General features: G+C 35.4%; 1 protein-coding gene across 1 annotated transcript; it reads left to right on the forward strand.

Annotated features, from left to right (window-relative positions):
* Positions 1 to 231: 231 nt before the first annotated feature.
* Positions 232 to 14178, forward strand: LOC138330025 (arylsulfatase J-like). The gene is made up of 14 exons (XM_069277380.1): positions 232 to 347; positions 1652 to 1763; positions 2264 to 2315; positions 2728 to 2831; positions 3260 to 3366; positions 3707 to 3771; positions 4112 to 4216; positions 5401 to 5464; positions 6257 to 6354; positions 7342 to 7481; positions 9327 to 9385; positions 10125 to 10236; positions 12946 to 13079; positions 13744 to 14178. The coding sequence occupies exons 1-14, from the start codon at positions 245 to 247 to the stop codon at positions 13911 to 13913; spliced, it is 1425 nt and encodes a 474-aa protein (XP_069133481.1). The 5' UTR covers positions 232 to 244; the 3' UTR covers positions 13914 to 14178.
* Positions 14179 to 14824: the final 646 nt, after the last annotated feature.

A 14824-nucleotide genomic window follows, 5' to 3' on the forward strand; every position in this document is an offset into this window, starting at 1 on the left:
ATTATGAAAAAAAAACAATAATAAAAACAAGCCAATCATTTAACTATAGCGACGTCTGTATATTTGTCTTTTACTTGGCTCAAGACAGCGTTATGATCTCTGGGCCGTGTCTAGAACTGGTCACCTTACAAACAAGTTAGACAATGGCATACTTACGTAAAGAGTCCTTATCTGTATTGATAATGTCCGACTTTTGACTGCACATATAAAGGTTAACTAGGACTGGCAGACTGATACAGTTAATATGGAGCAGATCCGAAGCTTTCTAACGATAGTTGTGTGTTCTATCGTACACACCCATGCCGCTTCACGTCCACATATTGTTTTCATGGTGTCAGACGACCTGGGTAAGAGTATTTACCAGACTAACGTTAGTTTAGATATCAGATTTTCGTATATTATGATAAACGGTAAAGGATGTTTGTATGGATAATTGACTAAGTTAGTAGACTAAAGAATAAGAATTACATATAAATTATCATCCTGTGAGAACTAAATTGTTTTCTATCATCAATTGCATTTCTTACTTATAAATGTATGTATGGGAAAGAATATAAACCAGTTTTCAAAAATAGTGAGTACCTTATTAGTATGGGTTTATTGTTATTGTGGAGACTTTAGTGAGACATTATACTAGGACATACCTTATCTGATGTTTATAATCTTAGAACTGAATTAGATCAACAGGTCGGTCACACTAATCAGGGCACTGTCATTGGAACCACCATATGTATACGTGATATATAGCTCTAATATCATACTAATTGACATTGGAGTTAAATGATACCCTAAAGTTATACTCTAAAACCATACTCCATGGAGACATAAAATATTATATTTTCTGATTCTATTGGCATCAATTGAGCCATTTTCCTCGTGAACGACCTGTCAAATTAGGACAGTATGGCCAAAAATTTACGAACAAAGCCAATTATTTGTAAGTTGAGGGGGATAGATGTACACTTGTAAAGTAAACACCTGCGGGATAAAGACTTTAGGGTAAACACCTGAAGGGTAAACACCTGTAGGGTAAACACCTGTGTAGGGTAAATACCTGTGTGGAGTAAACACCTGTGTGGAGTAAACACCTGTGGGGTAAACACCTGTGTGGGATAAACACCTGTGGGTAAACACCTTTGGAGTAAACACCTTTGGAGTAAACACCTGTGTGGTAAACACCTTTGGAGTAAACACCTGTGGGGTAAACACCTTTGGAGTAAACACCTGTGGGGTAAACACCTGTGTGGGGTAAACACTTGAGGGGTAAACACCTTTGGGGTAAACACATGTGCGAAAAACGCCTGAGGGGTAAACATCTGTGCGATAAACTCATGTACGATAAACTCATGTGGGGTAAACACCTGTGTGGGGTAAAAGATTTCATCAGAAGGTAGTTTAATGCTTAATTACAGTGTTCTTCACGTACACGTGACAGTGCGTAAAACTATGTCTTTGTAGAAAAATTTGCGACTTTGGATGAATTCGCGAAATAAACGAAATAAAACATTTATTTTAACAACAATGAAAATGTGTTGTCGGTTAATTGCGTGTAATATATTACAACGCGTAGGTGAATTATATTATCATAGGCCAGACAAAGTCCATTTTTGTTACACGGCGTGACTGAGCAACTTCATCTGTTTTGTTTTAGGATGGAATGATGTGGGCTGGCACAACTCACACATTGGTAGCTACTATTTATCCAAATTTGCACACGAAGGCGTGACACTTAACAATTCGTATATGCAGCCAGTATGTTCACCGTAAGTAGAATAACATCCTGTGGGTATCACTGTTCTGATTACGTATTACCAGATTGATTTTACAGACATCCTCGGTGGTATACTTACAGTCAGTCAGTAATTTAACATTAACATTAGCTACTAGCATAAATAGCAGTAATAAAACAGCATAATCAGAGATTTAAAGGATATTACCTAAATATCTGGCATTACAGAGCAACATTTTTCACACGGCATCATAAGTAAACTTTCATTGGTTTATTATTGCTACACAACAACCCTCTTCACAGCGGGTTGTTTTATTTCCTAGAGTCGATAATTAATGAATAAATTGGACTCTTCAAATCCCCTGGCGGGACATCAATCAGGATAAAAAGAGTCGTCATTGTACTGAGGCGTGATACAAACACATCAATTCAATTATTTGTTTCTGAAAAGCTACATTTTTTAATCACGTTGTGATCATGTTTCAACTTTCTCGTTATAAGCACTCGTTTTCACGTGATTACTGTATGTTACAGATCAAGAGGAAGTTATCTCAGTGGATATTACCCATTTCATACTGGATTGCAGGTAATTATTGATCATTCATTTTATATGTCCGAACCGGATCCATTTTAATAAAACTTTGCAATAATATTACAGACCATATCTAGACTTGCGTGCATCCAGTTTTGTAGCCGAAAATTGTATTGCGTTGTAACCAGGTCACTATACATTGGTTTTTGTAGAAGAAAATAATCTCAGAAAACATACTCTTAATCTAGGGAGCAATTCTGTATTATTTAAAGAACATTCATTACTATTAATTGGGATTGTCATAATTACATGTTCTCATCAAGTACATGTCTAGAAACATACAATTAATCTTTAAATTAGAATTTAAACTCTTTCCTGAATTGATTGAATGTGCATCTTTGTTTTTCTCGTTTTGAAACATTTAAACAACTAAGATGAACAAAACTAACCGGCACATGTATTTCAGCATGGCATCGTCCAGGATAGTCAGCCAAAATATCTGCCTTCCAACTTCACACTCCTTCCGGAAAAGCTCAAGGAACTGGGATATGCAACTCATATGGTTGGAAAGTAAGAAATATTGTTAAAATGTTACCGCGAATCTGGATCTGGAAATTAAATTCTTGATTATGCGGCGCCAGTCACCGATAATCTTTATTATTATAGGACTGGTCGGAGAACATAACGAATTATAGAATAAGTACAACGAAACATTTCTACGATGATAAACTCGGTTAAAAACACATTGTTTTTAATTAGAGGTTTCTTTTCAGTAGTATCACAATTTGTATTTATCTACAACAAAGTAAGCAAGCTAATTTCATATTTTCCTAGTACATATATCAACATTAAAGTAGAATAATTCCTATCTTTAAACATAAAAATATAGCGACCATCTCCTCCGGCGCTTGACTCACTTGATACGTACATTATTAGGAACTTAATATTTCGCCACATATAATGTCAACTGATTCTCCTAATAATTGGTTATACTACAGATGGCATCTAGGATTCTGTAACTGGCAGTACACCCCAAACCACCGGGGGTTTGACAGCTTTATGGGGTACTACGGTGGTGCCGAGGATTACTATACCCACCAATCAGGTTTGAAAATATGATGTTCATAGTAATTTAGTAAGATAAATATGATGTTCATAGTAATTTAGTAAGAAAATTTGCATTAATTTGTACTAACAGACTACCTTACCAGCCTTTTTTACCGAGTCTGTTCCTGAAATTTTCGCTGAGTATGCCAATTTGGTTCTAATAAACTTGCTTATATCAAATAAATACGGGCTGTAAATCACAATAAACTTCGTTAACATCATTTGTTAGAATATACTCTCACTTCTGTCAGCTTTGACAGTCACTAAATCAAACACATCATCTGTATTCTCAGGAAGTCTATTTATGCTATGAAATCAGCTTATTCCAATTCTCACAGGGCGGGGGTACGACTTCCGGTTGAACGACGCTATTCACCACGCACCAGCTGGAGAATATTCCACAGTATGTAAGGCGCACGTGACTTTATCAAAGACGTAACTAAAAATAGATTTGGTGTTTTATTACATTTTGTTTATTTTTCTCTCGTTTTCTTGTAGTCTTTGATTGTTGAAATTGTTGAGACATTTAATCTTTTAAAAACTTCTGTTGAGAAAAGTGTTCTTTTGTCTTGGAAGTACCAATCCTGTGGATAGCGATAAAGACAATTTATATGGGCCACAAAAATTTCGGAGAATATTTTCATTTATCAATTTCAAACCTATTGAAACCTATTGTTCTTTCCCTTTCTTGTCTTATGTCCGTGTTGCTAGGTTGTTTTCTTGTCTTATGTCCGTGTTGCTAGGTGACGTATACAAACCGGGTGATAGACATCATACACCAACATGATCCTCAGACTCAGCCTCTGTTCCTGTATGTCGCCTACCAGAACGTACACTCGCCATTACAGGTAAGAGTTCGTTATAGTAATCGTCTTCAGCACACACTCTCTTTAGAACAGAATCAGTATTTCTAAAAATGTGGTTGTTACAGATAGATGGGGAGATGCCATCACATGTATGCCGACCTTCATCGTATGTTCATAGAGGCTTATGTTTAATGGTAGAATATGTGAATAGTCTTATCTTAATTGGCTCATCAATACAGACATCCAATGGATAGCTGAAAATACATACAAGAAATACCATTATTATCCCATAGGATAAACAATCAAAATATATATATGAAACATATTTTCCAAGTGACAAAGGCACCATCCTCGATACTCCAGGGGTTCCGATCACTTTCGATCTCTACACCCCTGGACTATCTCACAGTGAAATTGAAGGCAGCTCAGCGGAAAACATTTGACCAATCACGGGCTAGCAAATATTTCATTTGAAGACTACAGAGAGAGCGACGCCTAACATCAAAGCCACAGAGTCAACCACAGTGTACCGTTATACGGCTCTTTTGATGTACATCAAATGACTAATTAAGTTACCTGTTCTATTCTAGTTTTACTATGAGATAGTCCAGGGGTGTAGAGATCGTAAGTGATCGGAAGCCCTGGAGTATCGAGGATGCAAAGGCACGGGATGTACATATAAAACGCGTCTATGGAGAATATGAACAAACACCTCAAAAGAGTAGGTGCATTAAGGGCCAATTTGGGCCCCTACGTGTACTTTCTTATTGTACCTACCCCTTCATAACCTCATGTAGTTATCGTTTTACCCCTTTCAAACCATTTTCAAGAAAATGTATAAAAAACGAACATAATGATCTAACTGTATCGTCTTTTAATTCTTCTAGACACACTAGAAGTGGAAAATTATATTTGATTTCGAAAATATGGGAAGCTGAATTTGTAATGTTTGACATTGTTTGAATTTACATTTTCATTGTTTAAGGTTACATTTACATTGTTTAAATTTACATTTAAAATGCTATCTGCGGCTAAAATTGGTCATTATTGGACTTATTCCTTTTAATTATAACCTCATGCAATTGTCTTGTCCTTTTATTTTATAACTATAACAAGGAATTGCCTGTCAGTGTTCATAATAAACTAACTCGTTAACCCAGCCTGTGATTACTACAGCATTGACTTCAATCAATTCATTTTCAGAACATTTTGTTTTCCGTTTGAAGGTTCCTCAACATTACGAAGACTTACACTCACACATCCCGAACGCTGATCGCAGATCGTTTACAGGTATCCCGTGTTTAGCTATCTAGTTTTTTGTAGAAAGTCCGTTGTTGAAACTGCATTATTTATACTTCGAGAGATAAATTTACTGACATATTCTTGAAGGCGACTAAATAGGAAAATTTTACATTCTTTCTTCTTCCTCGGATCCATTTTGACACCGACCCACCTGTGGCATTGAGTTGTAAGGATGGGGTCTGTCACCTGGCGTTAGATATATATAATATCTGCTAAGTGTTTAATTTAAATGGATCAACGTATCAACAGATAATGGTATTTACGACGGCCTCTCCTTTTATGAAAGGAGTTGTATGAATAGTGAGTGCGTGTTTTGGGGTATGTTTGTGTTGTGTTTCCTTTCTTTGTAAAACCCCTGTTTAACTAAAGCATACTGTCAACTACACCGAAATGCACATCCTACTCGATCGCATTATACTGAAATCTGACAAGACAATCACGAAATTACATTTAGCCAGAGCTTTGAGCAGTGACAGAAACCAAAATCCCTACTAAGCCTTTCTTACAGGGGTGACCATGCAAAAATATAAAAAAAAATCGATGTTACAGGTGGACCGTGAGAAAGACGTGATATAGAAGAAAGTCTTAATTGTTAATTTGCAAAATAACGTCCTTCCAACAAAACCAGAAAGGAAATGGCAAAGAAAGGATAATGGTTTATAAAATGGTCAATTGAAATTCAGTATTACTCCACTGCATGCAAATAATAAATGACGTCGATAATGTAAGTTAGATTTTCTATCCGTGACCTAAACAGAAAATGATGTCGTTGTTGGACAGGAATGGTAAATGCAATGGACGATTCCTTTGGTAATATTACCACAGCCTTGAAGAATGGAGGGTATTGGGATAACTTGTTGATCATCTTTACCTCAGATGTAAGTACATTTTTATATAACTTTGTATGCGTCCTTTGCGTGATTTGGACAGATCTAGTGATTAAAATCAGCCGCCAATGCTGGTTGTGCGAGTTGTAAGCGTATTCATAATATGTTCGTTTTTCTATTGATTTTATAGTTCATTCAGAAGAAAAACATGAGCAATGTCTTCATGTATAACGAGTAGTGTTTTCTTTTTATATCTGGATCAGCATTGAATAGATCCTAAAGTTTTCATACCACCCTCGTCCTTATTTCTGGGTACAGATATTATTTCAAATTAGTGTCTAAGACATTTTACCACATCGAATCCATTTTAATTCCGCAAAAGTCATTTGTCTGCTACGATTGACCTTACCGCGATTAGAAATATTAACTTTGAGGACACTACATTATGGATACTATTATAGTACTTTTAGATAGTGAAAAAAATAACGGAATTTTCGGTATTGTGATCATTTATTAATTTTGACTGTTTTAGCCTTTTCCTTATTGTTTTCCTTATTCTTAAATTAAATTAAATTAAAACTAATTTAATTAATCATTAAAGTGGTATTGGTAATTAATTCGTTTTCTCGCTTAACTTATCAGGGAAGAGATAAAATAAATTTAAATAGTTTATTTACTTTTCATTTATCGTTCTTCATTCCACAATATTACTAATATATAAACAGGAATGTTTCTTGGTCATTTTACACTTGAAATACGCTTTGTATAAAAACTAAAAAAAAACTTATTTTTTAGTATTTTGATTTTGCAGCTTCATATTCTGTGGAAAAATCATTAGAAACTATTTATCAAATGATAAACTTAAAAGATGAAAGTGCTTTAGTGTGTTCTAACCTCAATCATGTACAAAACTCCAAACTTCTTATCTAATGTTTCAATGATGACGATGCCACAGCATCCCTGACCACATAACATTTGAAACAACCACATTAATAAATTGTAAGCGTCATTTGGTTAAGAATATTTCTGTATCTACAGAACGGAGGCTCGATAACTGAGGGTGGCAATAACTGGCCCCTAAGGGGTAATAAAGGTACACTATGGGAAGGCGGTACGCGGGTACCCGGATTTGTGTACAGCCCCTCCCTCCTGTCCAAGACGGGCTATACAAATTCAGAGTGAGTATAAATATATAATTTCATTAAGAATATTTTATTGTCATATGTTAAATACAATGGAATTTTGGAAACAGGCAATATGCCTTTACATGTCCTCCCCATACAAAGAGTGTTTTAGTTATGGTGACATAAAACATTAAGATATTAAATGTATGTAGCACTAACTACATGTATTAGATATGTTGCACTCTCGATGTTAGAAGATTTTAATTGTAAACCCTCACCTAGCATCGTTCTACAATGTTCTGTGACCTCTCTGGTACAATTAATACATTCTTTATAATTTGGAAATCGAGTCTTATGAATCATGACATAAGACTACGAATAGAGAAGTTAATATCAATAGTGCAGTTGATTAAATATCAAGGCCGTGGTTGATTAAGCAGTATTGGGCTACCATAAGAACATCCGTTGAGTGGATATTAATGTTTGCTTTATAAACATAACATCATGTCGTTATATTTGGAATTTAATTTCGATCAATCAACGTTTAAAGCAATGATAAATAAAATGCTACGATATTCTTATGATCAATTTTGCATTTGATCATGATTAACATCCTTTCCGTTTTTATTCTGAGACGGGGGATATTAATTTCGGTTTGTCCGTCTGTCTGTCTGTAACGATTGGTTTCCATGCACAAATTCTAAGCGATTTTTTGTAACTTGATCACATGTTTCAATGTGCCAAGAGCTCGGATTAGTTCGCTTGGCACTTTTATCGGATCCAATTTGGCGGAGTTTTGCCCTTTGATTTACGAAAAAGGCATTTTTGTTTGTTTCCGTTCAATAACTCGGACAAATATTACCGGATTTACTCGAAACTTGGTACTGTTTTAAATGTCTAAAGGCCTTGGTCAAGTTCGATCGCGACTTTGCTTGGACACTATTTGGATTAGTTATGGCCCTTTGATTAACAAAAAATGTTATTTTCGTATGTTTTCGTTCAATAACTTTCGCAAATATTACTGGATTTTCTTGAAGCTTGGAAACATGTTTAAATGTCTCGGAGCCTTCGCCAAGTTCGATAAGCACTTTCATTGGACAATATTTGGAGGACCTAATGGGCCTTCGATTAACGCAAGCGGGGGATATAAATTTCATGAATTTGATTGTTTGTCTAATTCTGGAATGAAAAAAATGATTAGCCAAACCTAAAATCCACATAACATTACGTAAAAGCATTTAAGCACGCCGGTTTTTATGTATAATATAGGTAAATGCATGAATTGTAAATTAAAAGTCTTAGAGGAGCTTCTGTTCAGTACGTCAGTAAACAAACAGTCGATGGTAAATGTGACTAACCGTTGATCGGTATTTGACCTAGATGGGTATGTCGGATATCACTATGACCTAAATTTGCATGGTAGATGTCATTTTGACCTAGATGTATATGACGAGTATCGATGTGATCCAGATTTGTATGACGAGTGTCGATATGGCGTGTGTCGATGTGATCAAGATTTCTATTGGTAGATGTCGTTGTGACCTAGATTTGCATGGCGGATGTGTCGGTGATGAAATAGAGAACCTTTACTCTTATTGAGGTTTTGGTTTTAGTATATTTGTTTTGGGCTCTGTACAAATCTAGATTTTGGATACTTTACACTGGTGTTATAAGCTGATATTGGTTTTTTTCACATTATCAATATACAAACTTTCACTGACTTCTAAAAACATGAAGTCACATTAAGCTCAGGAACAAATCTTGTAAAACAGGTGTTATGTTCGGTCATTGATCTGTTGATAAGTAATTATATAAGACTGCTGAAGAACACAACATACGACAAATATATTCAACAAATCTTAATAAAAATATATGCATTAAAATGAATTTATATTTTAGAATGATACATGCTGTTGATTGGTTTCCTACAATACTAGCGGCTGCTGGGGGCATCAGTGGTAATTAGCATGTTCATAACATTGACAAAAGAGGCTTTTGATTTAAAAATCTTTAGTCTTTATTAGAAACAAGTTGTCGTATAACAAAAACTGGGTTTTTCAGTCATGCAAACATTCATACAATCAGATGTGAAATATTGCTTTAGATTGTCGTGTGTATGGCAAAACGGTGAAATTCAGGTAAAATGATGCATTGCGTCAAAATAGCTATTTTTTTTATTCATAATAGCTCAAAATCAAGCACACACGCTTATAATTTTTTATTCTATTTTTTCACTTTGATGTGAACTTCTATTGCCAAAATAAATATTAGAACAAAAAGTTACTCATGGGAAAAAGTACTTATATACAGAGAGGTTTTGAAGCTTCACACAAACCAATTCTGTCATATCACTCGCCCTCACAAGGAAAAAAAAAGACTTTAAAAGTAAACAAACCAGCTCAACAGGTGGCCACTCCAGTATCCTCCAGCATCATTTAAACCTGCTATTTGAAATTCTTATTTCATACAAATGTAAGGAATTGCCACCGAAGCATATTTTTCAATTCAAAACGGTTATGTACAATACAGATATATCAATAGAGTAATTTTTCGCAATGTTTCCTCGTTTGATACATTATGTACGAGCGAATGAAATTTGGCATTAAATACTCTAATTTTCCGCAATGTTTCCTCGTCTGATAAATTATGTACGAGCGAATGAATTTCGGCATTAAATATTAAGTTTCTTTGTTACAGATAACCGCATGGACGGTGTTAGTCAGTGGAGCATGCTGCAGCATGGTACCCAGTCGGCGAGGACCGAATTTGTTTACAACATAGACGATATCAGCGGTCACGCCGCCATCAGGTAAACTTAAGCTTATTAATGACCTACATGTAAATTTTATCTTGAAACGGATTCAAACCCTTTCAAATTAATAGTCTTTATTATAACTAGAAAGAATCGGTCATATTCCATAGATTTCTGCATCAACATCAGCTAAATGTATTATCTCAAATAACCTTTACATGATTTCAAAGAATGCAAAAATATTATATCAGCTCTGCTAATAGACACCTCCCATTTTGCCCGACACGGACTTCCGAAATTCGGGGGTTGTCGCAAAAAAACAAATTCAACAAATTAGATTCATCTTACTTTTTCATGTTCATCCCATGTTTATCCGAACATATATGTATATAGAATAAAATAATGATTATAATTTAATTCCGATAACTCAATCAGGTACAAATTAGGCATAAATTGCCTTGAGGTTAATTACTTTTACAATAAAAGAATAGAGTTGTAGCGCATTAATATCTTATCCAATAATTCAGTTTGGCCAATAACTGTGCAGCTTTTAAAATTCCCCGCGAAAATGTTCTACGACCCGCGTTATGAAAATTAACATTTAATTTGTCTTAATTAGATTTTTCAATAGATGATGACGAATGTAGTATTTACGATGAGTTAATAACTTTTGCGATTCTACACAAGGATCGATCTCGTTTTACATTCCCCTTTTAAAAATTAAAAAGTAATGGGCTTTTACACCGAACAAATAAGATATATCAGAAATTGTTACCGGCCATGCACTGTCACTATTGATACACAGGCTTTCGACTCTGTATGTCGTCCGTATATCTATAGTCAAAAGCCTGTGTATCAAATGAAAAACGATATCGGTCTGGATATGCACTCAAGCTTGACACAGGGGTCGTCCTATAGTCAAAAGCCTGTGTATCAAATGAAAAACGATATCGGTCTGGATATGCACTCAAGCTTGACACAGGGGTCGTCCTTGAGTGGCATGTTCTTGATACAAGAACACTGTTCTCCGGGAATAATTTCGCCCGAACGCAAAGAACATGAAACGAGAACATTATTCATTGCTTCAATTTGACTTTCTTGTCTGTGGCCGTGAAGTGCGATTATAAGATTAAAAATACTGATGTAAATGTGAATTTATATATTTCTAAGTAACAACAGGTCGTAGCTGTGAAGTTTGTTTATTAACGAATATCCAAAGACTTCTTTGTAGTGACGTAACGTTACCGTACAAGTCACTTGTTTAGAAATGCGAGAAACTTTGGCTGGCACGAGTGTCACTTATATATTAGCAGAGACATAGATAATTTATATATTGACTGATCAGATTATTAAGTGAAATGTATTTAATTGAATCTGAAATATTATTTCAACAATTAACGTTCAATATTTCAAGGTGTGGGTTTTTTTCAGGATTGTTATATGTATATACAAAGTGGTGTCTCCGATTCGGTTTCATCTTCAATGTTAAGAATATCATCTATAAATTGATAAATTGCAAATGTTTCCAAGTTCCCTACTCTGGCATCGCCATATTTGTTCTTAGGTCATGTCCACGTTGTTTGGGCGAGAATTCATGAGAACATGTTCTCGCATACCCTCGGATAAGGAAAAAATTGTCGCCCAAAGACACCCCCAAAGTCAGCCTTCACGTGCATAGAGACAGGACAATGCTGTAGCAGACGACTATTTTAAGCTCAGAAACAAGCACATCATATCAAACATGTATAATAAACAAACTTAAACAATGAACACAAAATTTAAAGTAATCACACATTTAAAGTTATATAGAAGTTACAAGCAGTATAAAATTTATTACAAAATATCAAGAACGTACATGTATCTACGTCCTTGAAATATAAAACAAAGTGTACCAAATTATACCTGAAGTATGTTTTAAAGATACGAAACTTGATTGCACCCCCTGATTTCAAGCGGAGCCAATCAAATGTCCAGAAGTTGGGTAATGGATATGTTTAATTAATACCGCGTATATAAACTGAGTTTTGTTTTTAAAAAAAACTGTTCATGTATATTCTATTTTGTATCATTTACATTTGATTGGTTTTCAGTATAACCTGTCAAAAATGGCAAAATGGGAGATGTCTATTAAGAATCATTACAAAAATAAACATTTGGCATTCTACCGTTATAAACAAAAATAAGATTCTATCGGCTATCAGTGCAGTTCACACTTAACGCATATCCACGCAGCCTCGTTTTCAAAGAGTTATGCGAATTTATATTTAGAACTGTGCTAAATTTACACGGGGCTTCCCCATAATTCCAATGGTCAAAACTGGACACTGTAAGCAGAACTTGACCATCATTATGGTATACAAGGACTTTTGGAAGGTCAAAGAACGTATTTAGACTGGTTTCCTTTGCCCGACTATTCGCCGTGTTTTGACTACTGTGACATATTTCGTTTGTTATTGGAATTTCCTTTCTGCAGAAAGACGCACATATTGTAGTAGATTTACATTTGTATATTCGTTGTAAAAGTTGATTTATTATGTATTCGAATACATTTTGAGAATTCTAAGGCATCACTTTAATATCCGTGATGCTGTTACGATAGAAAATAACTAGTTTTTCAATTTGAAGCGTATCTTTCATCTATGGGTGTTGCCATATTGCATAAGCCCAAACGCGTTCCATTTGGCGGTGTCGTATCAATTCAGTATACCTGATACGAATTTACGAAAGGAACGCACACGTAACGGTGGTAACCTACCTCCATTTCAGAGTGGGTGATTACAAACTAGTAACCGGAAGTGGTGGAGCTAGAGACGGCTGGTATCCGGTGAATCATTGGCACCAACACCAGCATCACTCTAGTACAACGTCAGCATCATCAACACAATTATATAACCTAAGAGGTGATCTGATGTTCTATTGTCTCAAGTGACAACTTAAAGCCATACTGGCAGGCGACCAATTCTCGCCAAGTACCAATTCTCGCAATCGCCATGGTATTTTTATAGTTCAATGCTAATTTCCATGCATAATGATATCTACTGCTCGAAGACATTGCCATGTAAGTTTCCACAAATTCGTATGAAATCATACAAATACTCATGTATGGTATTGACTGGGTAACGTACTTAGCAAGAATTGGTCGCTAACCAGTATATGTATTGTATATAGAGTATGGTCTTCAATTAGCATATTGCTTGATTCGACTGAGCTGAACAACTAAAATTTGCAAGTGTTCAGTTTTCCAGTAAAATGTTTGAAGTTAGGCTTCACTCTCCCTGTAAACTCCAAAGGGTTTGTGATTGGTCATTGTCATTTTTTCTCCTAAATTGTCTTCAGAGGGGTGCATTCGGCAAACCTCGACCGATTCCGGTACCCTAGATGTAGGGTACCGGAATCGGCCGAGGTTTGCCGAATGTCCAAGGGTGGACCAATATAATGACAGTGAAAGTAACCCCTAAAGTATCGAGGATGATATTTAAATGATTTATATGCTAATAAGACGTTGAATAAAATCAACCAACTAAAACTCCCTATCTTTCACATTTTTTTTTTTTAATTATTTAGATGACCCTACCGAGCACCATGACATTTCCAGTCAGTACCCCGATATTGTCAGTAGCCTGCAGACTAAGTTGGCCAACTACAGGAAGAACCAGATGGTGCCACAGAATCCGGACTCAGTACAGCACGTCCTTCACAGCTATAATAACGTGTGGACGCCTGGGTGGTGCTGAAGGCGTTTAAACAATAAAATGCATAAAAAATCACGTTTAATAAAATGAACAAATATTTTTTCTTTTCTCATTTATGCCCTATGATACTCATTTGCTACCGACCTACACAGTATATGGTGTTTGCATTGAGGTTGCTAATAAATGTTCAAAGTCTGTTCCCAAAAATGTGTTCAAGGAAATAAAATGGTAAAGACTATTATGAACATGGTGCATTTAATTTATAAATAAAAATGACGGTCGTCATTTCAAATATCCAACAAAAAAAATGACGCTCATACACAAGAGAACTAAGATATAACAATTATTTTGTATATTTACATTTCGACAGGTTTATCATAACAATACTTTTGAGCCCCGTGAGATATTTATTATTTATTTAACGCTATACGCATGGCTGGAACAACCTTGGAACTAATTGAATAATGTAACAGCTGATTCAGATTTCGCGGGAAACTGTGTCAATTTCCGGAGCGCAGCAAAAGAGTTCTAATGACGTTGTTTTATTAGATTCCCGTCTCAACTACCTCCCTTGCGTACGCTTCACATAGTGAGCGGAGTACAGCCTGGTGGAGAGTAGAGAACTAAGGGAAGGGAAACAGTCTGTTGTTTTATCCGGTGTCTTTGTGATATTTCAAAAATTTGCACGTTCTATTTATATATATTAGAGTTGGATCTTTAGGAATGACTTAATTTTCACAATATGAAATTAGAACAGTAAACAGAACAAATCCTGGTCTCATTCACCATCAATGTATAAATAAGCGTCAAAAGTGACGTTCATTTAAGCATTGAATGTCTTTCAGTTGGCTTTCATAGCCAATATGAATGCCAACTGGACAGAGGCAAGTTCCATGAGACGCTTCATGTTTGATTTACCGCTATCCAGTTGGCATTCCTATTGGCTACAATGT

The sequence above is a fragment of the Argopecten irradians genome, chromosome 8 (genome assembly GCF_041381155.1).
Source record: "Argopecten irradians isolate NY chromosome 8, Ai_NY, whole genome shotgun sequence".
Classification (NCBI taxonomy): domain Eukaryota; kingdom Metazoa; phylum Mollusca; class Bivalvia; order Pectinida; family Pectinidae; genus Argopecten; species Argopecten irradians.

What these genes read in the sequence shown, in the direction of transcription:
- LOC138330025 (XM_069277380.1), top strand. Translation starts at nt 245, where the DNA reads ATGGAGCAGATCCGAAGCTTTCTAACGATAGTTGTGTGTTCTATCGTA. An exon ending in ATGCAGCCAGTATGTTCACC is followed by an intron (nt 1,764 to 2,263) that starts GTAAGTAGAATA and finishes TGTATGTTACAG; the next exon opens with ATCAAGAGGAAGTTATCTCA. An exon ending in GGCTGCTGGGGGCATCAGTG is followed by an intron (nt 9,386 to 10,124) that starts GTAATTAGCATG and finishes TCTTTGTTACAG; the next exon opens with ATAACCGCATGGACGGTGTT.